Raw genomic sequence first — 26,036 nt, 5'->3', positions numbered from 1 at the left:
TCTAATAATATGCATATTCTAGTTCCTGGGCCCGAGTAGTAGGCCGTTTAATGTGGGTATGTTTTTCATCCGGCCGTGAAAATACTGACCCTACCCTAAAGAGGTTAATTAGGGATGCACGATATATCGGTGAACATATCGGATTCGGACGAAATTTGCTAAAAATGCCAACATCGGTATCTGCCCAATGTCTAGTTTAACGCTGATGTTAAAAACCGATGTCAAAGCTGCTGTGCATACCTATTTAATGACGCCACGTAAAATTTTGCACAACACGTGCAACACAGCATCCCTAACCTAGCCCACAATGTCTCCTGTGTGGATCAAGCAGTCAACAAGTCGAGCAGTCATTTGAAAGAGTAAGAAAATTACAGCGAGAAAACTCAAAGGCGAAACCCATTAAAGCCAAGATAATGGAATTCATTGCCCTTGACAATCAACCGTTCTGTCGCGGGTGATGTTGGCTTTCGCCGACTGGTCGAGCACTGGTACACACCACCAAGTGCGCTATTTTTTAAATGTTGCACTATCGGAGTTACACATTAATAGTGTCACTGCTATTAGCTTCAGGACATACAGTTGAAGTCAGAAGTTTACATACACTTAGGTTGGAGTCATTAACTCGTTTTTCAACCACTCCACAAATTTCTTGTTAACAAACTATAGTTTTGGCATGTCAGTTAGGACATCTACCTTGTGCATGACACAAGTCATTTTTCCAACAATTGTTTGCAGACAGATTATTTCACTTATTATTCACTGTATCACAATTCCAGTGGGTCAGAAGTTTACATGCACTAAGTTGACTGTGCCTTTAAACAGCTTGGAAAATTTCAGAAAATTATGTCATCGCTTTAGAAGCTTCTGATAGGCTAATTGACATCATTTGAGTCAATTGGAGGTGTACCTGTGGATGTATTTCAAGGCCTACCTTCAAACTCAGTGCCTCTTTGTTTGACATCATGGCAAAATCAAAAGAAATCAGCCAAGACCTGAGAAAAAAATTGTAGACCTCCACAAGTCTGGTTCATTCTTGGGAGAAATGTCCAAATGTCTGAAGGTACCACGTTCATCTGTACAAACAATAGTATGCAAGTATAAACACTATGGGACCACGCAACCGTCATACCGCTCGGGAAGGAGTCGCGTTCTGTCTCCTAGAGATGAACGTAATTTGGTGTGAAAAGTGCTAATCAATCCCAGAACAACAGCAAAGGACCTTGTGAAGATGCTGGAGGAAACAGGTACAAAAGTATCTATATCCACAGTAAAACGAGTCCTATATCGACATAACCTGAAAGGCCACTCTGCAAGGAAGAAGCCACTGCTCCAAAACCTCCATAAAAAAGCCAGACTACAGTTTGCAACTGCACATGGGGACAAAGATCGTACTTTTTGGAGAAATGCCCTCTGGTTTGATGAAACAAAAATAGAACTGTTTGGCCCTAATGACCATCGTTATGTTTGGAGGAAAAAGGGGGAGGCCTGCAAGCCGAAGAACACCATCCCAACCGTGAAGCACGGGGGTGGCAGCATCATGTTGTGGGGGTGCTTTGCTGCAGGAGGGACTGGTGCACTTCACAAAATAGATGGCATCATGAGGTTGGAAAATGATGTGGATATATTGAGTCAGGAAGTTAAATCTTGGTCACAAATGGGTCTTCCAAATGGACAATGACCCTAAGCATACTTCCAAAGTTGTGGCAAAATGGCTTAAAGGACAACAAAGTCAAGGTGTTGGAGTGGCCATCACAAAACCCTGACCTCAATCCTATATAAAATTTGTGGGCAGAACTGATAAAGTGTGTGCGAGCAAGGAGGCCTACAAACCTGACTCAGTTACACCAGCTCTGTCAGGAGGAATGGGCCAAAATTCACCCAACTTACTGGGGGAAGCTTGTGGAAGGCTACCCTAAATGTTTGACCCAAGTCAAACACTTTAAAGGCAATGCTACCAAATACACTCAATTAGTATGTAAACTTCTGACCCACTGGAATAAAACATTCTCTCTACTATTATTCTCACATTTCACATTCTTAAAATAAAGTGGTGATCCTAACTGACCTAAGACAGGGAATTTTTACTAGGATTAAATGTCAGGAATTATGAAAAACTGAGTTTAAATGTATTTGGCTAAGGTGTATGTAAATTTCTGACTTCAACTGTACATACTATGGAATGCCGTTTGGGTCTTGCGTGTCCAAAAAGATACAGTAGCACTGTCAAAGCGTTACCAAAAAGTCTGCAAACAACTAACACCGGCCACGAAAGATGTGTTAACAATACCGCGTTGGTAATAAAGCATCATTGCTAAATTGTAATTACTTCACCACTATTGGCCTATTTATTGCCTTACCTCCTTACTTCATTTGCACTCACTGTATACATTTTTGTGTGTAACTGTTGTTTTTGTCGCACTGCTTTGCTTTATCTTGGCCAGGTCGCAGTTGTAAATGAGAATAGTCCCGTGTGGCTCAGTTGGTAGAGCATGGTGTTTGCAACGCCAGGGTTGTGGGTTCGATTCCCATGGGGAACCAGTACAAAAAATAAAATAAAATGATATGTATGCATTCACTGCTGTAAGTTGCTCTGGATAAGAGCGTCTGCTAAATGACTAAAATGTAAATGTGTTCTCAACTGGCCTACCTGGTGAAAAACATTTTTTAAATTGTTCGACCGCAACTTCTGGTACCTAGCTAGCACCAATACAACCAGCCTGAAAACAATTACCAGTAGAAACTGCAGTCATTTTCATTATTCTTAGCAACGATTTAGGAATCCTTGTAAGTATTAGCTAGGTTGACATTTGTTGTTCCCCTATTGAAATTGAACTTCAGTTAATCAAAATAAATAGCTAGCCAGCTACTTAACACTGTTGCCCAAAGCTAAGGTTGTAAGCAGTTAGCTTCATCTGGCTAGTGAGGCTCAACCGGACCGGGTTATGTGTTCTGAAGCTAGCCACAATAAGGATCAGGCACAATAGTGGAATTTGCGGTTTGCCTTCAAAATAAAAGTGTCATTGACTGTGATGCAAATGAATACAAATAGAAGAATGCCATACTTTTATTTTGAAGGCTATCCGCTATGTCCACTATTGTGGCAAATCATTATTGTTGCTAGCTTCACATAGATGGGTCCGACCACAATTAATTAAATAAGAACTGTCTTATAAATTAGGGTTATTTTAGATGATGAAACCTAGCTATATAGTTAGCAAGCTAACTATAGCTACTGAAACAGATCATGTAGTTTTTATATGTTTTTGGGGAAGTACATTGTTTGCATCCATGAGCTAGCTAGCTTTTTTTTATGACCAGCACTGTAGGTGTGTGATACAACTTTACCAGAATCATAGCATACATATTGATGAATTGTTGTGACATGAAATACGAGTGATAGTGTAATCAATGTGTAATAACTACGTTAAAAAATGTATGAACGCGTTAAATTATTATGTGACGTGTAGTCATATTCAGATCCTGATTGGTCAACAAGCTTATTTGACATGTCAAATAGTGTTATTTGACACATATCATTTTTGACACGCAAAGACCCAAACACGTTCCATAGAAATCCTGGCTGAGAATGAAACGACTGAAGAAATGAACAAGGAAACAGCACAGCAAGTATGTGAAATAAATAGTTTTTGATTATGATTTACTGGTAATGGGGACATACGTAAATGCCAACAAAACATTTTTGGGATGTGTGTGTGTGTGTGTGTGTGTGTGTGTGTGTGTGTGTGTGTGTGTGTGTGTGTGTGTTTTGTGTGTGTAAACTTTTATTTAACTAGGCAAGTCAGCTAAGAACAAATTCTTATTTACAATGACGGCCTACCCCGGCCAAACCCGGATGAAGCTGGGCCAATTGTGCACCGCCCTATGGGACTCCCAATCACGGCCGGATGTAATAGAGCCTGGATTCGAACCAGGGACTGTAGTGACGCCTCTTGCATTGAGATGCAGTGCCTTAAACCGCTGCATCCGTGTGTGTGTGTGTGTGTGTGTGTGTGTGTGTGTGTGTGTGTGTTACCTGTTAACTGTACTAGAATGCTTAAAAGGCTGCAAAAAATGTAAATATCGGTATAATTTTTTTTGTCAAGGAAAATATCAGATATCTGTATCGGACAAAAATGTCATATCGGTGCATTGCTACTGTTAATGATTTTCTTGGTATTTCATTACATTTTTGGGGGGTCAAGTTCCTTAAATGTAAATGTACTGAGAATGTCACAAAGCCAAGCAATTATCCTGCACCATTTCTAGAAAGTTGTGGGAAGGTTGTATCCAAAATAACCATAGGGCAAACACACTCTCACCAAGCTCTAAGAAACATGTGGTTCTCAGAACGTTATGTGCTCGCTGGGAAGGTTTCCATCCAATTGGGCAGATTTTCATGCAATATTCAAAAATGTGCATAAAAACAATATGCACATTTTCCCAGCAGAGATATGTTGACATCAAATTGACTTGTTGTGGATAAAAGCCTGTGCGTGATGACGAAGCGCACATAACCATTCCCATATACCGAATAAAAAATGGGTTTCCAATGTTTTTTCAACTTTACTGATGGTTTTGTCACAAAGAAAATTGCGTTATATAAAGAATGTACTCACTATGGTCTTGGCATGTGCGCTATAACCAACAGCTCGCATTGTGCGTGTCTAGCCTACATGAGTTATTATGGACAAATTTACATACCGCTTCAAGAGATCCACAGATGATGCAATCTATTGCACTCCACACTGCCCTTTCCCAAATGGACAAAAGGAACACCTATGTGAGAATGCTGTTCATTGACTACAGCTCAGCGTTCAACACCATTGTGCCCTCCAAACTCATCACTAAGCTAAGGACCATGGGACGAAACACCTCCCTCTGCAACTGGATCCTGGACTTCTTTAAGGGCCGCCCTCAGGTGGTGAGAGAAGGCAACAACACATCTGCCACGCTGACCCTCAACATGGGGCCCCTCAGGTGTTCGTGCTTAGTACCCTCCTGTACTCCCTGTTCATCCACGACTGTGTGACCGCGCACGACTCTAACACTATCATTAAGTTTGCAGACGACACAACGGTGGTAGGCCTGATTACAGACAACGAGGCAGCCTACAGGGAGGATGTCGGAGACCTGGCAGTGTGGTGCCAGGACAACCTCTCCCTCAACGTTAGCAAGACAAAGTAGCTGATCGTGGACTACAGGAAATGGAGAGCCGAGCACGCCCGTATCCACATCAAAAGGTTCTACAGCTGCACCATTGAGAGCATCTTGACTGGCTTCAACACCGCTTGGTATGCAACTGTTTGGTGTTCGACAGCAAGGCGCTTCAGAGGGTAGTGTTTTCCGGCCCAGTACATCACTGGGGCCAAGCTCCATGCCACCCAGGACCTCTATACCAGGCGGTGTCAGAGGAAGGCCCTAAAAATTGTCAAAGACATACACTGTAGGTCTGGAACCAATAGGAACCTGAACAGCTTCTACCTCCAAGCTGTAAGGCTGCTAAAGAGTTAGTTAAATAGTTGCCGATGACATTTGGAAAGTTTACCAAAAAATGTGCTGTTTCCATCAGACCTGTCATGACATGTTGTTATGTACTTCACTGGCATAAAAAGGTTGGAAGGTGGGACATGTTTCAACTGAAGTCCAAATCCATAGATATTATCCACTGACATCTTGTGGACATAAACTGACAATGCCGTCATGAACACACTATGGTTTCTTTCAGCCAATCAGCAACGTTGTTTACAATCACTGACAGGGTCATAGTTAATTCGTTCCAACATGGAGACATTTCACGGCTAGCATGCGAGCTAGCTAAGTAGATGAACAACATTGAGAAAGACCTTGGTGGATTGTACTCTACATAGGAAATGAAGTGTTCCGTAATATAGATAAGATATCGGGAATTTTTTTTCGTTTAAGATTAAATATGATGGGATCGTCGTCTTCACAAAAGGTTGGTAGTAGCTAATTTCAGCTGTTAAACGCCACTAGCCAGCTACAGCCTTCTATTTGTAAATAAAAACAAATACTAGTTCGCCAGCATGATAATAAAGTCATTATTCAGAGCTAGTTAGCTAGTATTCAAAGTATTGTTCGTCTGTATGGTGTAAATCAATACGTAACTATTGGGATTCCTCTAGCTAACTACTAGCTCTCGTTCACCAAAGTTTACACAGTACATGCAGTACATTGGGCTATTGCTAGATATTTGCCTAATAAATTAAACCAGCTAGGTTTTCATCCAATTGGCGACAGATTTTCATTGGAATATTCTAGAATCAGCGCATTTCCCCTACCAGAGATGTTTCCGTTAAATTACTTTTTGCAATAAACGGCTGTGCGTGTTGACGTAGTACACGTCAATAACTTGATGTTAAATTCCCATGTGAGTAATAAAAAATATAATTTAAATGAGTTTCCATCACATTTTCAATGTTTTTGACACAATTTTTTGCGTTATATAGCTAATGTGCCCACTCTGGTCTTAGCATGTCTGTGTAGCCAACAGCTAGTAGATACAGTGCGGGTGAAGCCTACTAACGTTACATGATGGGATTATTATGGACAGAAGAGCGAGATTATTTTTATTTGTCAAACAGCAGCCAAGCATCGATCATAATGTCAACAGAATAAGACTTTCGATATTTATTGTAAAGGAGCATCAAACTCATCACCGTGCACTTTCACCACCCTGTGAAGTTCATAACTTTAAACTGTAGCCTAACAAACCTCATGCTTTCCGGCGTTGTAAATTAGTGGGAGGAACACGCACCATATCACGTTTACTTATTATATCAATATTTGCACATAAAGGCGTTTCCACCGCCATTTATCGCATTATTCATTTTACAGACACAGAAAGATCCCACCTTGTCTAGCGTATTTTGTTTTGTCGACATTTGGAAAGTTTACCAACAAATTTGCTGATTCCATCAGGCCTGTCATGATTTTTATTTTTATCGAATATATATGCTACTTTACTCGCATAAAAAGATTGGATGGAAACCTGGTTAGTGATAACAATTATTGGTAACGTTATACAGTCTGAAACAAAGCACTACTAAAACTTGAAGTTTATTTACAAGTTAAATAAAACAACATTTGAACCTATTCTACCGGTTTTCTCTGGGGTTGGTCCTTCAGTTGGTCGAAATTTGAGACAAAATATCCACAGGAAAGTATTATTTACCCGACTTTTTAGACCCAGTACTGCAGTTGAAATTTGTAAAACATTGCACTTGCGCAAAACCATGTAAATGCCTGCAAGACTTTTTAAATCGGTTTAATAATACTCTCCTGTGGATATTTTGTATCAAATTTCTATCAGTTGAATGATTAACCCAACGGACAAATGGCAGTTCAAATATAACTTTATTCAACATTCGTGACAGACAAGGCATGTTTAGTTTTTCTCTGTAAATGTATGTGGCTATGCTGTACAAGGAATGGAAAGCATCAGGATTAGCTATTTACTTACCACACCATCCCGTTTCTTTCTCACAATAGCTTTCATAATACCGAGGTAAAGACAGTTTCAAGTTGGATATTCGCGCTTTCAAACCTCAATAGCTTTCAAACCACTTGAGCCCAGACTCCAAATAAGTGTAATGATGTTGGAAAAATTGCGCACAACACTGCTTACGATTTGGACATTAATTCACTTTCCAAAGCTAATAAATGTGGAAATGTGAGCAGCATTTTGTATTCCCAGTTGAATTAGTTAGGGAGCGAAAACAAAGTACAAACTTTTTTTACATTCGAATTTCAATGGCTCCTTGGTCATGTGACCTACTGGACTCAAACAAGGTTCAGAATGTCCACTGACGACCCTTCTATATTCCACACCCTTTGGTTTGTCCATTTTCATCTCACACAATTTTACATGAACTTTTAAATATTTCTAATTTCAATAGCTTCTTGGTCATGTGACCTACTGGAATCAAACAAGGTTCAAAATGTACACCCAGTGGGCCTTCACATTGCACACCCTTTAGTTTGTCCATTTTCATCTCACGCAATTTTACATGAATTTTTCAAAAAGTTAAATTTCAATAGCTCCTTTGTCATGTGACCGACTGACTTCAAACAAGGTTCAGAATGTATACTCAGTGGGCCTACACATTCACCCCCTTTAGTTTGTCCATTTTCATCTCACATGATTTTACATACATTTGCCTGCTCTGCCCCCCTGAAGGACAGTGTCACTCACGCACCTGTCACACCTTCCTGACCTCAAGCCAGGCCCCCATTGACCTGGTGACCTCTGACTCCTGGCCTCTAGGCCTGCACTCCCTGCCCGACTGCCTGCCCTCTCCCTGGGCCTCAGAGTTTGTAGTTTACTCCCTAGAACTACAGACCTCCAGGCCACCACACCTACTCTCCCTACCGGTCAACACCCCTCTCCCTTGGCCTTAGAGTATAGCTTACTCCCTGGATTTACTAAGACGTCTATCGTCCTACTGTCAGGAACCATGTGCACCTGGTAACCCGTAACAGGCTCTGTGTTCCTGTGTTCCTAAGTCCCCACTCCAACCTCCATGGCCTGAGTGCTGCCCCCAGCCCCTGAGTCCGGCCGCTCCTGCTTGGACTCGGAGTGCCCCCCGCCTTGATGGAGGCCTCCTTGTGCACCTGATAACCTGAAACTGTGCACCTGGTGACCCGTCCGCTTTTATCCGCTCAGAGATTAAGTCACCAACCCAACTTCCACAGCCTGAGTGCTGTCGCCCCTGCTCAGACTCTGAATGCCCCCCACCTTGGGGGAGGTCTCCACGTGCACCTGATGACCTTTTGACTTCCACAGCGAGTCCCAACCTGACTCACAGTCCCACCAGAGGACGTGCCCGGGACAGTTGGGCGACCACCACCTAGCCCCCTACCTATCCAGAGCCCAATGTCAATGTCTTATGCATTCTACCCGCATGCCTGGGCTCTCTCACACTCTTGTGTCTGGCCTCTGGCCCTTGGCCTTTCTCCATGCACCTGGTAACCCATAAGTAAAGATGGAGGATGGTGAAGGAAGATGCCTTCCGTCCCCGACAAAAGCTTGAATCGAGGGCTGACTTTCAATAGATCGCAGCGCGTGAGCAGCTCTGCTACGTATGAAACCCTGACCCAGAATCAGGTCGTCTATGAGTGATTTAGCACCAGGTTCCCAACAAACATGCAGAGCGCATCAGGAGAGGGGCAGCAACTCATCCGGCCGCACCCCAACCCCGTCACGAACGGCTCTACTCACCTGCCAAAAGAGGCAGGCTATCCTGGGCCAACTGAAGATCCATGGCTCAACGGTATCGTTACGTTTAGGGGGGATTCTGACTTAGAAGCGTACAGTCATAATCCCACAGATGGTAGCTTCGCACCGTTGCCTCCTCAGCCAAGCAAATACACCAAATGTCTGAACCTACGGTTCCTCTCGTACTGAGCATGATTACTATTGCAACAACACATCATCAGTAGGGTAAAACTAACCTGTCTCACGACCGTCCAAACCTAGCTCACGTTCCCTATTAGTAGGTGAACAATCCAACGCTTGGTGAATTCTGTCCTCCCTAAGCTCGCTTTAGGACACCTGCGTTACCTTTTGACAGGTGTACCACCCCAGTCAAACTCCCCACCTGCCAATGTCCCCATAGCGGGTCGCACCCGGGGCTCGCCCCCCTCCCTCAACGGGTAAGTGAAAAACTGTAAGGGTAGTGGTATTTCACCGGCGGCCAAGGCCTCCCACTTATTCTACACCTCTCATGTCTCTTCACAGTGTCAGACTAGAGTCAATCTCAACAGGGTCTTCTTTCCCCGCTGATTCCGTCAATCCCGTTCCCTTGGCTATGGTTTCGCTAGATAGTAGGTAGGGACAGTGGGAATCTCGTTCATCCATTCATGCGCGTCACTAATTAGATGGCGAGGCATTTGGCTGCCTTGAGACTCTTAATTATGTCCCGCCGTTTACCCCCGCTTCATTGATATTCCTCACTTTGACATGAGGGGGTCACAGTCACCCCACGGGTGATTTGAGTGCGACCGCGACATGTGGGTACGCTCCTTTGAATTTCATCAAGTTGACATTCAGTGATCCGTGCCCAGTGGGAACCTAGGCTTCTTCCATCTGTTTTATGGTTCCGCAGCAAATTAATGGCCGTGGATGGTACTACCCACATCAGATGTAGGCCTCCCTCCCCAGACAAGCTGGGGATACCTCTCCCCACTTCGTAGGGCATTGCATGGATCTGGCTCATGCCCTATCACTGCGGGGCCAATGGGTTTAGTCTCAGCCTCAAGTCTAGTGAGCGTAGAGGAGACGTCCCCACCTACAATGGCCTGGCGCGCGTCCATAGTTGCCGCCGCCAACTGCCGGACCCAACCCCCCACTGGTCCGCCTTCGGCCTGCCGACAGCCACCACCTCGACAGACCCCCACACGCAGCCCCTTGCAATACCACGCATGAGAGACCGCGAGATGGGCCGTACAACAAACTTCCAATTGTGGCGAGAGGAGGGCGATGGAGCGACTGCTCCTCCAGCCGCAGCTCGAGCCAATCCTTATCCCGAAGTTATGGATCTTTTTTTGCCAACTTTCCTTACCTACATTGTTATAACATGCCAGAGGCTGTTCAGCTTGGAGAACTGCTGAGGATATGGGTACGGCCCAGCGTGAGATTTACACCCTCTCCCCCGGATTTTCAAGGGCCCAGGGAGAGCTCACTGGACGCCGCCAAAACCACAACGCTTTCCAGGGCTTGGGCCCCTTTCTCGGGGCGAACCCATTTCAGGGCACACTGCCCTCCACAACGAAAAGAGAAAATTGACAAACTAAAGGGTGTGCAATATAGAAGGGTAGTCAGTGGACATTCTGAATCTTGTTTGAGGTCAGTAGGTCACATGACCATGGAGCTATTGCAATTTGAAACATTTAAAAGCGTTGAAAATTCATGTAAAAACGTGTGAGATGAAAATGGACAAACCTAAGGGCCCACTGAGTGTACATTCTGAACCTTTTTGGAAGTCAGGTCACATGACCAATGAGCTATTAAAATTCAAAAATTTGAATCATTTAAAATAGTATGAGATGTAAATCTACAAAAAACGTGTGTGCAATGTGTGTCTATGCCATCAGGTTAGCTAGAACCAGTTTTGACAGTTTTAGTAGTAATGGTTTAAGAGCTATTGAAATGTGAAATTGTTGATTTGTTACTATGTTGACAGTCCCTAACTGATGTTGGTGGATGTAAGGAAAACTACAGGCAAATATCCAACTTGAAACTGTCCTTACCTCGGTTTTCATAATCACATGATCGTGTAGCCAGCAGATCCGACCCACTTGCTTACAGCTGCGCTAGGGTTGGATAGGCTTCCTGTGTAAATTAAGTAAATAAAAAAATAAAAACTAGCAGTCATTCAATCTTCTTGGTGTAACAGTTGGGATAATGGGACATTTCAGAGTACAACACATCCATGGATTGAGGTACATTTTCCAAGACATATTGCGACGGCTCCATGGTGTCTTAATCTACACAGGAAATCTGTCCAACCCTAGTGCAGGTGTAAGCAAGCGAGTCATCTGCTGGCGATGACATTAGTTAACATGCTTTGTATTTCTACCAGCTGTGTATCCTGTACCTGCTACACCTGGGACAGAGAATCCCTCAATGTTTTCAACTGCCATGGGTGAGACCTTACCTCAGACTAGGAACTATCTGTAGTATCACCACTGGACCTGATTCAGCCACTCCTTGTAGTATCTCTACCATTGACCGTATTGGACCCGATTCATCCACTCCTCCTACTCTGAATACATCAACCACAGACAGTAGCCAACAGACAGCAACTACAGTCAGTAGCCCTGAGTCTGGCTCTCGCCCCAGTACCTCTGACTCCCCTCCTGCCAAGGCCAATGGCCCTCCACCCACTCCCACCCACTGCTGTATGAGCGGTTGTCATAACTGTGTATGGATCGAGCACACAGAACAGCTCCTAGCCTACTACCGTAATGGAGGGTTGGGGATAGAAAAGGTCCTGGCTGCTATTGAGGAGAATGTCCCGGATGAGAACCTAAAAGCCTTCCTAAAGATGGAGATCAGGATGATGAAGAAGTCAAGTTTTTAAGTATGGCTTTGTGCGGCAGTGAGTGAGCGGGAATGGGGACATTGAGGGCATTTTTATACTGTGCACTTTAAAATCACTCCCTCAGATTTGAGTACTGGTGTGCATTTTATCGTATGAATTTGTCAAAACTGTCATTTTACTTGTTCAAGGACATTTTAACTAGCTTTTGTCATTATAAAATCTTCTTACTTACTATAGATTAGGTATTTTACATGAGTAGCATAAATCATGTATTATCAATTTATGTACAGTTGAAGTCGGAAGTTTACATACACGTTAGCCAAATACATTTAAACTCAGTTTTTCACAATTCCTGACATTTTAATCCTAGTAAAAATTCCCTGTCTTAGGTCAGTCAGGATCACCACTTTATTTTAAGAATGTGAAATGTCAGAATAATAGTAGAGAGAATGTTTTATTTCTTACCATCACATTCCCAGTGGGTGAGAAGTTTACATACACTCAATTAGTATTTGGTAGCATTGCCTTTAAATTGTTTAACTTGGAACAAATGTTTCGGGAAGCCTTCCACAAGCTTGACACAATAAGTTGGGTGAGTTTGGCCCATTCCTCCTGACAGAGCTGGTGTATTTGAGCCAGGTTTGTAGGCCTCATTGCTCGCACATGCTTTTTCAGTTCTGCCCACAAATGTTCTATTGGATTGAGGTCAGGGTTTTGTGATGGCCACTCCAATACCTTGACTTTGTTGTCCTTTAAGCCATTTTGCCACAACTTTGGAAGTATGCTTGGGGTCATTGTCCATTTGGAAGACCCATTTGCGACCTAGATTTAACTTCCTGGCTGATGTCTTGATGTTGCTTCAATATATCCACATAATTTTCCATCCTCATGATGCCATCTATTTTGTGAAGTGCACCAGTCCCTCCTGCAGCAAAACACCCCCCCAGCATGATGCATCCACCCCCGTGCTTCACGGTTGGGATGGTGTTCTTTGGCTTGCAAGCCTCCTCCTTTTTCCTCCAAACAAAACAATGGTCATTATGACCAAACAGTTCTATTTTTGTTTCATCAGACCAGAGGACATTTCTCCAAAAAGTACGGTCTTTGTCCCCATGTGCCCCTATAGTCTGGCTTTTTTATGGCGGTTTTGGAGCAGTGGCTTCTTCCTTGCGGAGTGGCCTTTCAGGTTATGTCGATTATAGGACTCGTTTTACTGTGGATATTGATATCTTTGTACATGTTTCATCCAGCTTCTTCTCAAGGTCCTTTGCTGTTGTTCTGGGATTGATTTGCACTTTTCACACCAAAGTACGTTCATCTCTAGGAGACAGAACGTGTCTCCTTCCTGAGCGGTATGGCGGCTGCGTGGTCCCATGGTGTTTATTCTTGCATACTATTGTTTGTACAGATGAACATGGTACCTTCAGGCGTTTGGAAATTGCTCCCAAGGATGAACCAGACTTGTGGAGGTCTACAATTTTTGGCTGATTTCTTTTGATTTTCCCATGATGTCAAGCAAAGAGACACTGAGTTTGAAGGTAGGCCTTGAAATACATCCACAGGTACACCTCCAATTGACTCAAATGATGTAAATTAGCCTATCAGAAGCTTCTAAAGCCATGACATCATTTTCTGGAATTTTCCAAGCTGTTTAAAGGCATAGTCAATTTAGTGTATGTAAACTTCTGACCCACTGGAATTGTGATACAGTGAATTATAAGTGAAATAATCCATCTGTAAACAATTGTTGGAAAAATGACTTGTGTCATGCACAAAGTAGATGTCCTAACCGACTTACCAAAATTATAGTTTGTTAACAAGAAATTTGTGGAGTGGTTGAAAAATGTAAGCTTCCGACTTCAACGGTAGCCTCGCTACTGTCATTTTACTGTTTTTTTTATTTTTTATTATTTTTTAACTTATCTATTGTTTACCTAATACCTATTTTATACTTAAATTGCACTGTTGGTTAGGGCTTGTAAGTAAAAGGTCTACACCTGTTATAGTCGGTGCACGTGACAAACTTTGATTTGATTTTAAAAAACATTTTTTTTTTTAGCTGAGACTTCAAATTCAATACGCACAATTATATTTGATGGATTAGCATTTTGACATGTTTGAGGTGTATGGACTGAATACATTTTTATATTGGTTGATGTGTTATTGTATTATCTGAATTATAAGTATGTTGATGATGGACAACATTTGTGTGAAATAAATATTGTACTTTTGTGAATGAATGAAGCCTTTGTCATTTTCTTTGACTATTTTAACTCTATTGCCCACTGGAGGTTGCCCTTTTTCAATAATACACTGTTAATTTGTTGAATAGCACATTTTGCCACCTCTATATCCTATACCTGCTACACCTGGGACAGAGGTTCCCTCAATGTTTTCAACTGCAATGGGTGAAACCTTACCTCACACTAGGAACTATCTGTAGTGACACTACAAGTTTTGTTTCCATGTGAGAATGAATGCACAGGAAAAGGGCATTGTGACATGTAGCATTGATGAAATAGGCACTTGGGCATTAAGCTACAGTGCAGCCAGTAACTTACATTTTTTCCATTAAGTCAGAACCAATCACGATCACCCTAAAGCACCTAGCTCTTTTTTAATCCCCCTAGAGTAACCCAGATCAAACAAAAGCGTGTCCCCTCTCTGCACCCTCGCTGCCAGGCTAGCGCTGTCTGCATTCCTAGTAGGACATAGCTGGTAACATCAGGTTCATTGTCACCTAGGAAACCAGGGGCACTCCACACTGCTTGGCAGCTAGGGATTGACTGACTACAGCTCCAATGAATGACATCAACACAGGATTCTAGTAACGTGCAGTGTTTTAGGAGATGCCTGGGAGTTTACAATGCATTTACACTCAAGTCATGATGTGTACTCTTTTTCCATGTCACTTAGCGCAGTGGTTCCCAAACTTTTTCGCTTACTCTACCCCCAACTGAATTTCGCTCTGCTCGTAGTACCCCCTCATGCATTTTACCAGTAAGCCAATGGTCCCATGAGTCTTCTCAAGTGCCCCCTGTGGATTGGCCAAGAACCCCCAGGGGTCCTAGTACGCCTGGTTGGGAACCACTGACTTAGCCTATGCCTTGTATAGGTAACATAATGTTTAGCCACCTGATGTAAAATGAGTCTAGTCTATTGTATCTATTTTCCAATAGTGGTATTCACTTCAAAATAGGAATGTAGTACAATGCATGGAATGCGCTATGGGCGGCATGAAACAATATCGCAGGTCTGAACAATAGGCCTACACATTTTTGCCTCTTACGAATATCATACACTGACATGTGCTCCATATCATTAGAGGAGCATAGAAGGTGTTATAACAGTGAAGGTAGCAGAATTAGAAGGGCTCTGGACAATATGAAGCGATCTGAGGGGAAGAACTGTTAATATGCCTCGTGTCTGGTCTGGAGGAATAATTATTGTCCCAGAATTAATATCATAGGCTACTGATCTGACTGTAGTATAAGGACTGATCCCTGACAATAGTATTTTTTACAATGATCATGGCCCTCTGCTGTCTCTCCCGTCCTGAGTGATCCTTCACCCTTCATTAACTCCATACAGAGAGAGACTGAAGCACCTTGTGTGTCCTCGTGAGTTATGACCTTAGAGGTGATCAGGCACAGCCAGATCAGACAGACACATCCTCAGGGCAGCAATGACCCCCACCACAGTCTACCCCCACCCCACCCTCCACACACACACACCCTTCATCCCGACTAAACCACACGAAACAAGCCCTCGTCCCTTCTGCCCCATGCCCCCTACCTACCACACACCCAAAACTAACGTTGGGAACATTGTCAATGTCACTATATTGATATTAATGTTTTTTATTTATTTTTAATTTAATGTCATATCTTCTACTGTTCCAGTCTATAACTGTTCTGTACTTTGTCATGTATTTGTACGTTTCATGTGGACCCCAGGAAGAGTAGCTGCCGCATGTGCAATAGCTAATGGGGATCCTAATAAACTAAACTATATCCAATTAAAGCGATAATATGCTGCAGTAGTTGTCTGGTCAAAAGACCATAAAACATAGGTAAATATTTCACAATGTAGGCTACGGTGTTGATGCAAGTAGATGGTATTGATGCAGAGTGTTACATGCAATCTGTCTAATTTAAAATGTAATGCTTGTAGATAATGAGCAAGATTGATCACAGATTGGTCAATAACTACTGAGGCGAAATAATCCCTGCCGCACGGGTGGGTTTACCCAATGTAATTAACTAATCAGAAAAACAGAATCCAGACACTATAATCCACAACTACAGTCAGAGTAATTGTTTTTCTGAGTGGAGTGGGGGGGGGGCTACATCCGAGAGCAGATGGAGTGTCTGGAGTGAGGTACGAGTGAGTAATCTCAGCTCTGAACGCAATGGTGAGTAGTGCACCATGAAGACACTCGCCGTAAAGGATTAGCCTATTTTGTGCATCGAGTAATAGATAGGTCAATCTGAGATACTGTTAAGGGATTGGGGGTTTGTTGACACCCTGGGCCAGGGCATCCCAGAGAACCAGGCCCAGCAGATGGATGGAGAGAATGTTGCATAACTGGTGGGAGGGCTGCTCAGTAGGGCTAGGACTGGAAGGTTCCCAGTATATGGAGAATCTTCATTACCATCCAAGTCAATATTGTATTAGTGACATAGTTCATCATCTTTCGTGACAGTCTTATCATTAAAACCGAGTAACCGATTTGGTTCTGGGTGCCACGATTACACTGTTCCTCCAATTGATTCATTCATTCTCTGCATTTAGTTTTAATGATTTGGATGGCTGTGGATAAACAACAATTGAAGACCACTTTCGAAAACATGCTAGAATACAATCAACACTAAATGCATTCAAGTTATTGCTGTCTTTGTGCTCCAACTCCCTCCATCCATCTTCCCTCACCCCCTCTCTTCTGCTCCCCACTCCTTCACGAGTGTCCCCCACCCCCTGAGCCCCACCTCAGGCCACAGCAGCGATGACAGCAGGTCAGGGATGGGAGGCGGGACAATCCTAATCTGCAGAGGTGAATATAAGAGGTCCCGTCAGCCCCACCTGGCCTTCATAGCAAACCTAGCATAGACCCACACACACATCTACTAGAGAGAGCTGTGCTCAGAGCTCACGTCCACTCGTCTGGCTAGCCTTCACCCAAGAACCCGGTGAGTAGCAATAATTTCCAGTTATTCACATTAACTTTGTTGTCTTAGGTCTCTCTTTATGTCGTGTTGTGGTGTCTCTCTTGTCGTGATGTGTGTTTTGTCCTATATTTTTATTTTTAATCCCAGCCCCCATCCCTGCAGGAGGCCTTTTGCCTTTTGGTAGGCCGTCATTGTACATAAGAATTTGTTCTTAACTGACTTGCCTAGTTAAATAAAGGTTAAATAAGATACAAAAATAATAGTTATAGATATGTAATATTTCAGAAACAATTGTCTAACTTGCAAGGGTAGCCGCTGAGTACACCCATCCATTCAGAAACCTACTCCATGATGACAGACACTTGATGGATTTTGTTACTGTACTGTTCAACATTTTTGTAGAAAAGAGAAGTGGGAAAGAGTAAAACATTTGCAGAATATTCTATTTGAATTATTGTAGACCTTGTCCTGTGCTGAGAAAGTTTTCCGTGGTGGGTAGGACAAACAAACCGATTTGCATTAAGTACCTACACCAGGTGTAGGGTCTTAATATGATCACCCTGTTGTTGCAGTTCCTGCACAGCAGCTAATTCTAACTTGTAGTGTATTCAAGGTTTAAAAATACTTCTTACATTTGTAATTTCCACTTTAACGTTTCAGACTTGATTTGCCCCAACTAAAAATGTAACCCCTACAAAATGTTCCATTAATTATAATCCACACAATAATAATTATTTTCCTGCTGTGAGAAACTGGTTAAATTAAGATCCTACAGTATATCTGTAGTTTGCAAGCTATGAATATGACCCAATGTGTTTTCCGGATAATTGGTGCTCATCTGGTTCAAGGATGGATATTACAATTAGACAGAAAGTTCTTGATGTTGGAAATGTGTTTTAGACAGAACAACAATATGACATTGTTTTGTGTATTTATTTTCAGAGAGGTCTGTATAATGCTACTTACCCAATTGTGGAAAGCAAATTAGGCTGATGTTTTATTTTCATATTTCATTGTTTTAGGTTTCAATTATCAATGAGCCATTGGACATGAATTTTGATATTGCTTCAACATAGTTAAATTGGTTCCAATATGAAACATTGTAGGTCATGAGCCATGTTGTGAGTTTTTGGAATGTCATTGTAAGAGAGGATAAGATTGAGCAGCACTTCAGACAGTCTGCCTGCTCAGCATATTCTTTATGTTGTCCTTGTACTAATGAGATTAGCCCAAGTGTGGATGGCTGGCCGCTGGCTTGAAACGAGGAGGGTGGAGATGGTGGGGAGGGGGGTGCTTATTAATTTGAGCTGGGGATTACATGATGAAATTGGGTCATCATTTTGCGTCACTCAACAAGGTAGCCTATCCGAGATAGACATTCAATTACAAGGGCAATATGCATTTCAAACGTAATCCTACTAATATCAGATCAGTAAGGGGATTAGGCATTAGGTTGAGCCCTCAGACAAGGTTGTTCAGTAAATTAAGTTCCTTATAAAACGTGTAATAATGTAGGTATCAAAGCAGATAGCGTTGGTGTTAAATATGCTCTGTGTTATTGAGGATCGTCTTGCAGTAGCTATCTCCTTTCTTCTTTTCTTTCTTCTAATTTCTTCCATTCTAAATTTCATGACAATAAAGGCTTGTACTGAAGAACAAGCCTTTATTGTCATGAAAATGTGAGCACTAGATCGTGTACTGTAGTTTTGATGGAAGGATCAAAATTTGATAAAATCTGTTTCCCTCATTTCCCCAGTTGAGGAGATTTCATCAAGACAACAACACTTCAGAGAGGGATTGAACACATAACCACCTGCACAAAAAAAAACAGCTAACTACTAACCATGAATCTCGAGGTCCCCAAGTTGGAGATCAAGTCTGCCACCCGTGTCACCGGGGGCCCTGCCACACCACGCAAGGGACCCCCTAAATTCAAGCAGAGACAGACTCGCCAGTTCAAGAGCAAGCCCCCCAAGAAGGGAATCCAGGGGTAAGGCCACATTCATTGGGTTTTCTTAGTTTCAAACAGGCATTCGACAAGTGCACAATGACATTTTCATGAGCTCTGATTATAAATGAATTAACTCTGTCTCCTTTACAGCTTTGGTGATGATATCCCTGGAATGGAGGGTTTAGGCACTGGTAAGTTCATTACAACTGTTTGTCTACTCTACTTGTGCCTTCCCTAAAAACTGTAGAAAACCATACTGGGTTTGCGTGGTCTACTGACTGTTCATAAACATAATGTTTCCTCTGCAGACATCACAGTCATCTGCCCCTGGGAGGCCTTCAACCACCTGGAGCTTAGCGAGCTGGCCAAGTATGGTATCATCTAAATCTTTCAGACCTCCACCATTCATCCCACAATCCTCTACTTCCACGTCCATCTACTTACAACCAAAGATTGTGGATACATGAAGATAGTCCACTCAAGCAGTTTACTATTGTAAAAAATATTCAATGTTCCCGTTTGTGGAAGTGGGTGTTCCCTCTCTTTCGTGAGCATGCTTTCCCACGTGAGCTCACAGTTCCTCCATAATAACTGGCATGCACACACGAGAAATGAAACAGCTGGCTCTGGTCTAGTTATTGTCCCTGAGCTAGAGAGATGTCAATCTGGGGCACCCCCTCCGCAGGGTTGGGGCAATAACTAGACCAGAGTGTCGCCACCCCAATCAGCAAAAAATGAAGGTGGGATGTGTCGCTTTCTCTACCGTCTCTGTTCAAACCATCCATCTGCCAATGCCCTCTCAATGTGTTTGACTGAAACTATCAAAACATATACCAAAGTGAAGACCCCCCCCCCCCCCCAAAAAAAAGGAAAGCGGTACAGAAAATAACCGTCTCCATCTTTAACTGGATTCTTCTTTTGTTTCTGCAGCTGCCAAAGTTCACATACAACATGTCTGCTCATGATTAGGACTCTGTTCTGGTATCTCTGTCTATCTTTATCAGGTTTTCAGCGATATTCTATCTAGCATTAACCAGCAGCCATTTTCCTTTTCTCTCCTCCCCTATCTCCAAGCGCTTCTCTTCTTCTATCCTCTTTTTTGCTCCTCTTCTTCATGGAACACAACAAACAATTTACGAAAAGCAATGCAGCCTCAAAAGTTGAGTAAACAAACAAGTGACATACCCGTGAAATGGGTGGGTTCTCATTTCACGTGCCTCGGCACTTCTTTTATCATCATAGATGAAATCTGTCATCGATGCCGAATATCACACATATAAAATCTGATTCCGGTAGAGATGAGACAGTTGCTTGTCATGGCTGAGCATAATCTGTAGTCTGTCACTGGTACAATGTGGATGAAACAACATCATCCTCCTCCCCCTTTCCTCTCCCTCAGGATCACCAATCCTTCACTGGTACACACACGACTTTTAACAGAACAAGGATTCTATCATTCTATCGTCCCGTTTAACTCTGGCATTCTTATTTTCCACATTTTGTATAACAAAGAAGAATTTGTGACTATCTTTATTATGTAACGTATATTTTAACTAAGTATTCTCAGGGATATAAACTTGTTTTATGGCTTTGGAAAAAAACACCTTGTCATTGGCAGTTTTGGCTCTTGCTGTCTTTACTTTTACCACAAGCAGCATGATAGACATTGAATGGCGATGAATGAATGTGCAACATTACTACAACAGATGCAGATTCCCCCACAAACCTCAGATGTCAAACTTGATTTCAAATGTGATTCTCACCTGATAATCTACCATACTAGGTCACTGTGATTGGGTAGTAGTAGTGATGTCTTGTGTAATCTTGTTTAGGTTACCTTCCCCAATGCTCATGTTGACGTCTCTTTGTTACTTTATTTAGCTGGGCATGTCATCTCTATTTCATTAATTTTCTCTATAATTCATTCATTCCATCCATAATTTCATCTCATTCCACAATTGTCATGCTTACCATCATTTTGTTTGCTTGTGTTTCACTGTAGTCTCATATTTGTATCGTATTTCTTGAGATCAATGTACACTTATGTATACTTTGTGGCCAGTCACATTTTAATAGCCTATATAATGTATAGATGTATTTATTTTATTTTTGCATGTTCACTGTCTTTTACTTTGTCCATCGCATGTTGGCATTGTGTCTTGTGTGTATTGTGGGTGTTGCACACTTATTTTATCATTATGTCATCTTTTCATTATGTCTGTTTTATTTTATACTTGTCCATTTGTAGTTTATGTTGTGTAATCATGTAAAGACCATCTTTCCTCATCCTTATCTCTCTATCATCTCATCCATCATTCGTAGTGTTCTCACCAAAAAGCCTAGTTTTTCATCATCATTGTAGTTGATCATTTAATTTAATCTCTAGATAGAACATTGACCTCCACATTCCTTGGACCAGTCTGCACTGATACTGGCCTACAGAGTGTACATTCTTAGTTCTATGCTAAATTATGTCACTGATTTGCAATATGTTATACCGGTTGAAGATTACCTTTTTAAAATGCCCTTAACTTATACTGTTCCTAGGCCGTCATTGAAAATAAGAATTTGTTCTGACTTGCCTAGTTAAATAAAGGTAAAATAAAATAAATAAAAAATGTATCTTACCATTTTTCATTCTTCTCCTTTTCTGGTAAATGAGTTGAAGGCCATGGATAGCCTACAACAGCTAGTTTGTGTTGGAATCCTCACCCTGACAGTGAAAAGTTACTTGAGGGGTTTGTAGTCTTGCAGGATGGATGTCCACGTTGTCTCAGTTTCTTGTGAATGTAAAATTAGTAGCAGTGAATGAATGGTAAGAAATAAGGGATGAGGAAGATGGATGCTTCAGCTGCCAACATAGGCTACTCATGTCATCAGAGCTCTGTCCTTTGTACAGGATCAAATCAAAATAAAGCTAAAAACAAAAGGAAAATAAATATTTTGGTTGGTTTATTTTTTAAGGTCTATCAAAATATAGCATATATATATGATATTACAATATCTCAAATAAAGAGGATACATTCCTAGTTGGCATAGTAGTATCAATAAAAAAAGTGTATTGGCATTTCCCGCCACTGGCACAGGTTTAGAGCAGTTCATGACACACGTCCACATAGATTGGCTTTCCAGACTACTGTTCCAGAAAATACAGTGCCCTCAGAAAGTATTCAGACCCCTCAACTTTTTCCACATTTTGTTATGTTACAGCCTTATTCGAAAATTGATAAAATCGTTTTTTTCCCCTCATAAATCTACACGCAATACCCCATAATGACAAAGCAAAAATGGAAATATCACATTTACATAAGTATTTAGACCCTTTACTCAGTACTTTGTTGAAGCACCTTCGGGAGCGATTACAGCATAAATTCTTCTTGGGTATGACGCTACAAGCTTGGCTCACCTGTATTTGGGCAGTTTCTCCTATTCTTCTCTGCAGATCCTCTCAAGCTATGTCAGGTTGGATGGGGAGTGTCTCCCCACAGATATTGTCAGGTCTCTCCAGAGAAGTTCGATTGGGTTCAAGTTCGGGTTCTGGGTACGCCACTCAAGGACATTCAGAGACTGGTCCCGAAGCCATTCCTTGGCTGTGTGCTTAGGGTCGTTGTGCTGTTGGAAGGTGAACCTTTGCGGCAGTCTGAGGTCCTAAGCGCTCTGGAGCAGGTTTTCATCAAGGATCTCTCTGTACTTTGCTCAGTTCATCTTTGCCTCGATCCTGACTAGTCTCCCAGTCCCTGCCACTGAAAAACATCCCCACAGTATGATGCTGCCACCACCATGTTACACCGCTGGGATGGTGCCAGGTATCCTCCAGACATGAGGATGGCAATCAGGCCAAAGAGTTCAATATTGGTTTCATCAGACCAGAGAATCATGTTTAAGGTTGTCATGTGCATTTTACAGAGAAGTGGCTTCCGTCTGGCCACTCTACCATAAAGGCCTGATTAGTGGAGTGCTGCAGAGATAGTTGTCCTTCTGGAAGGTTATCCCATGTCAATGGGCCCAGCGTCGTCTGGGTTAGGGGAGGGTTTGGCCGGCCAGGAAGTCCTTGTCCCAACGCGCTCTAGCAACTCTTGTGGCGGGCTGGGAGCATGCACACTGACACATGTAACCGATGTGAAAGGGCTAGTTAGTTAGCGGTGGTGCGCGCTAATAGCGTTTCAATCGGGTGACGTCACTCGCTCTGAGACCTGAAGTAGTTGTTCCCCTTGCTCTGCAAGGGCCGTGGCTTTTGTGGCGCGATGGGTAACGCTGCTTCGTGGGGTGTCAGTTGTTGATGTGTGCAGAGGGTCCCTGGTTCGAGCCCAGGGAGGGGCGAGGAGAGGGACGGAAGCTATACTGTTACATTGATGCTCTTGACCCGAATCACTGGTTGCTGCGGAAAAGGACGAGGTCAAAAGGGGGGTGAGTGTAACCGATGTGAAATGGCTAGTTAGTTAGCGGTGGTGCGCGCTAATAGCGTTTCAATTGGGTGACGTCACTCGCTCTGAGACCTGAAGTAGTTGTTCCCCTTGCCCTGCAAGGGCCGTGGCTTTTGTGGCGCGATGGGTAACGATGCTTCGTGGGTGTCAGTTGTTGATGTGTGCAGAGGGTCCCTGGGGCGAGGAGAGGGACGGAAGCTAGACTGTTAGATTGATGCTGTTGACCCGAATCACTGGTTACTGCGGAAAAGGACGAGGTCAAAAGGGGGGTGAGTGTAACCGATGTGAAATGGCTAGTTAGTTAGCGGTGGTGCGCGCTAATAGCGTTTCAATTGGGTGACGTCACTCGCTCTGAGACCTGAAGTAGTTGTTCCCCTTGCCCTGCAAGGGCCATGGCTTTTGTGGCGCGATGGGTAATGATGCTTCGTGGGTGTCAGTTGTTGATGTGTGCAGAGGGTCCCTGGTTCGAGCCCAGGTAGGGGCGAGGAGAGGGACGGAAACTAGACTGTTACACACAGTCGCCGGGTGTACGGTGTTTCCCATCCGACACATTGGTGCAGCTGGCTTCCAGGTTAAGTGAGCACTGTGTCAAGAAGCAGTGCAGATTGGCGGGTTGTTTTCCGGAGGACGCAGGTCCCCTTACCTTCGCCTTTCCCGAGTCTATACGGGAGTTGCAGAGATGGGACAAGACTGTAACTACCAATTGGGTATCACGAAATTGGGGGTAAAAAAAAAAATGTATGATAGAGGCCAATGTGTTCTTGGGGACCTTCAATGCTGCAGAATTTTTTTGGTACCCTTCCCCAGATCTGTGCCTCAACACAATCCTGTCTCGGAGCTCTATGGACAATTCCTTTCACCTCATGGCTTGGATTTTGCTCTGACATGCACTGTCAAATGTGGGACCTTATGTAGACAGGTGTGTGCCTTTCCAAATCATGTCCAATCAATTGACTTTACCACAGGTGGACTCCAACCTTTTGATAACCATGTAAATCTCTCTTGGACAAAGTGACTTTTATCAATATATTCGGCTCTATTTATTCTCACATTCAAAAATGCTAATTAGCATCAATGTAGACATCATGCAAAACTACAAATCCCTGCAAGCTCCTGCACTTTATTTCTTTCTGACACCTTTCCTAACAGGTATTGTGTCAATTTAAAACTTGCACAAGACACATAGCCACATTAACAGCTAATTAGCGTTTCATTTTTGGAAGGCAAATAAAGGTGAATATATTGCTAAAAGTCTCATTGTCTGAGAGAGATTTACACGGTTATCAAAACATCACGCCAGGGAAAGCCTGCATGAAACACAGCCCTTATTTCAGAGAAGGAATGGAAGGAAAAAGAGATGCAGAGCAGGTCTAAGAGAGAGAGAGAGGGAGGAAGAGGATGAGCTTGAATCGGTTAAAAATGGCGGGGAAAAGGGAGATAGTTTGTTAAATTAAAATGGTAGAAAGTGTAAGCTTAGTGAGCTGTATGCCAGATTGAAGACAGGAAGAGATGTGGAAGTGAGTGAGGGCGAATTATCAGAGGTGGTAGGTGTGGTGAAGTTCTCAGAGCACGAGGCTTGCACCGAGGGTCAGAATATAAATTATTCTGTGACGGTAGGGTTGACATTTTGGGAAAAGTGGAACCTTTGCCTTTTGGCTGATTCATTTGTGGTTTCATTGTGGGTGAAAACAGAGTTGAGTGCTGTGGAATCAGTGAAGGTAACCAGAAGTGGTCTTGTGATAATTGTTTGTGTTTCTGCTGGTCAGAGGGAGCAGGCGTTCCGAGTCAAACAAATGGGGACAAGAGATGTGAATCGTTTGCTCTCAAGAAGAGGGTGCCATTGAAAGGAGTGATTACGAGCGTAGCGGTAAATATGAAAGTTGATCAACTGAAGGGGAAGATTTCCGGTGTTTGTGATGCTTGTCGTTTGGTGCGATGCAGACAGGGTGGCGTAAGTGGTAAAACAGAAGAGTTGTTGTCTGTTCTTTTATGTTTTGATATTGAGTCTTTGCCCGACAAAGTGATGTTAATAGCACACCTGACTACCTCATCCCCATATTATTACTTACCCTCTTGCTCTTTAGCACCCCAGTATCTCTACTTGCACATCATCATCTGCACATATATCACTCCAGTATTAATGCTAAATTGTAATTATTTCCGCCTCTATGGCTTATTTATTGCCTACCTCCCTACACTTTTACATTTGCACACACTGTACATAGATATTTCTATTTTTCTTTTATTTGTGTTATTGACTGTACGTTTGTTTGTGTAACTCTGTGTTGGGTTTTTTGTGGCACTGCTATGCTTTATCTTGGCCAGGTCACAGTTGTAAATGAGAACTTGTTCTCAACTGGCCTACCTGGTTAAATAAAGGTGAGATATATATTTTTTTAAGCGTTAGGATATATAAGTTATCCTGTACAAG

The 26,036-nt window shown here is 42.7% G+C and overlaps 2 protein-coding genes across 2 annotated transcripts; both read left to right on the top strand.

Moving 5' to 3' along the window:
* The first annotated feature begins 5,727 nt into the window (after positions 1 to 5,727).
* On the top strand, positions 5,728 to 12,536 carry oxld1 (oxidoreductase-like domain containing 1). The gene is made up of 2 exons (XM_014212584.2): positions 5,728 to 5,956; positions 11,601 to 12,536. The coding sequence occupies exons 1-2, from the start codon at positions 5,930 to 5,932 to the stop codon at positions 12,099 to 12,101; spliced, it is 528 nt and encodes a 175-aa protein (XP_014068059.2). The 5' UTR covers positions 5,728 to 5,929; the 3' UTR covers positions 12,102 to 12,536.
* Positions 12,537 to 17,132: 4,596 nt separating this feature from the next.
* On the top strand, positions 17,133 to 22,120 carry pde6gb (phosphodiesterase 6G, cGMP-specific, rod, gamma, paralog b). The gene is made up of 4 exons (XM_014212598.2): positions 17,133 to 17,251; positions 18,987 to 19,220; positions 19,332 to 19,372; positions 19,490 to 22,120. The coding sequence occupies exons 2-4, from the start codon at positions 19,075 to 19,077 to the stop codon at positions 19,564 to 19,566; spliced, it is 264 nt and encodes an 87-aa protein (XP_014068073.1). The 5' UTR covers positions 17,133 to 17,251; positions 18,987 to 19,074; the 3' UTR covers positions 19,567 to 22,120.
* Positions 22,121 to 26,036: the final 3,916 nt, after the last annotated feature.

This window comes from Salmo salar, chromosome ssa01, assembly GCF_905237065.1.
Source record: "Salmo salar chromosome ssa01, Ssal_v3.1, whole genome shotgun sequence".
NCBI lineage: Eukaryota > Metazoa > Chordata > Actinopteri > Salmoniformes > Salmonidae > Salmo > Salmo salar.
This window is presented reverse-complemented; position numbering and strand designations above follow the sequence as displayed.

Excerpts from the sequence above, each read along its gene's own strand:
- pde6gb (XM_014212598.2), top strand. The coding sequence starts at position 19,075 with ATGAATCTCGAGGTCCCCAAGTTGGAGATCAAGTCTGCCACCCGTGTC. Across the intron at positions 19,221-19,331 it reads CCCAAGAAGGGAATCCAGGG|CTTTGGTGATGATATCCCTG; the intron begins GTAAGGCCACAT and ends TCTCCTTTACAG. Across the intron at positions 19,373-19,489 it reads AATGGAGGGTTTAGGCACTG|ACATCACAGTCATCTGCCCC; the intron begins GTAAGTTCATTA and ends TTTCCTCTGCAG.
- oxld1 (XM_014212584.2), top strand. The coding sequence starts at position 5,930 with ATGATGGGATCGTCGTCTTCACAAAAG. Across the intron at positions 5,957-11,600 it reads GATCGTCGTCTTCACAAAAG|CTGTGTATCCTGTACCTGCT; the intron begins GTTGGTAGTAGC and ends TATTTCTACCAG.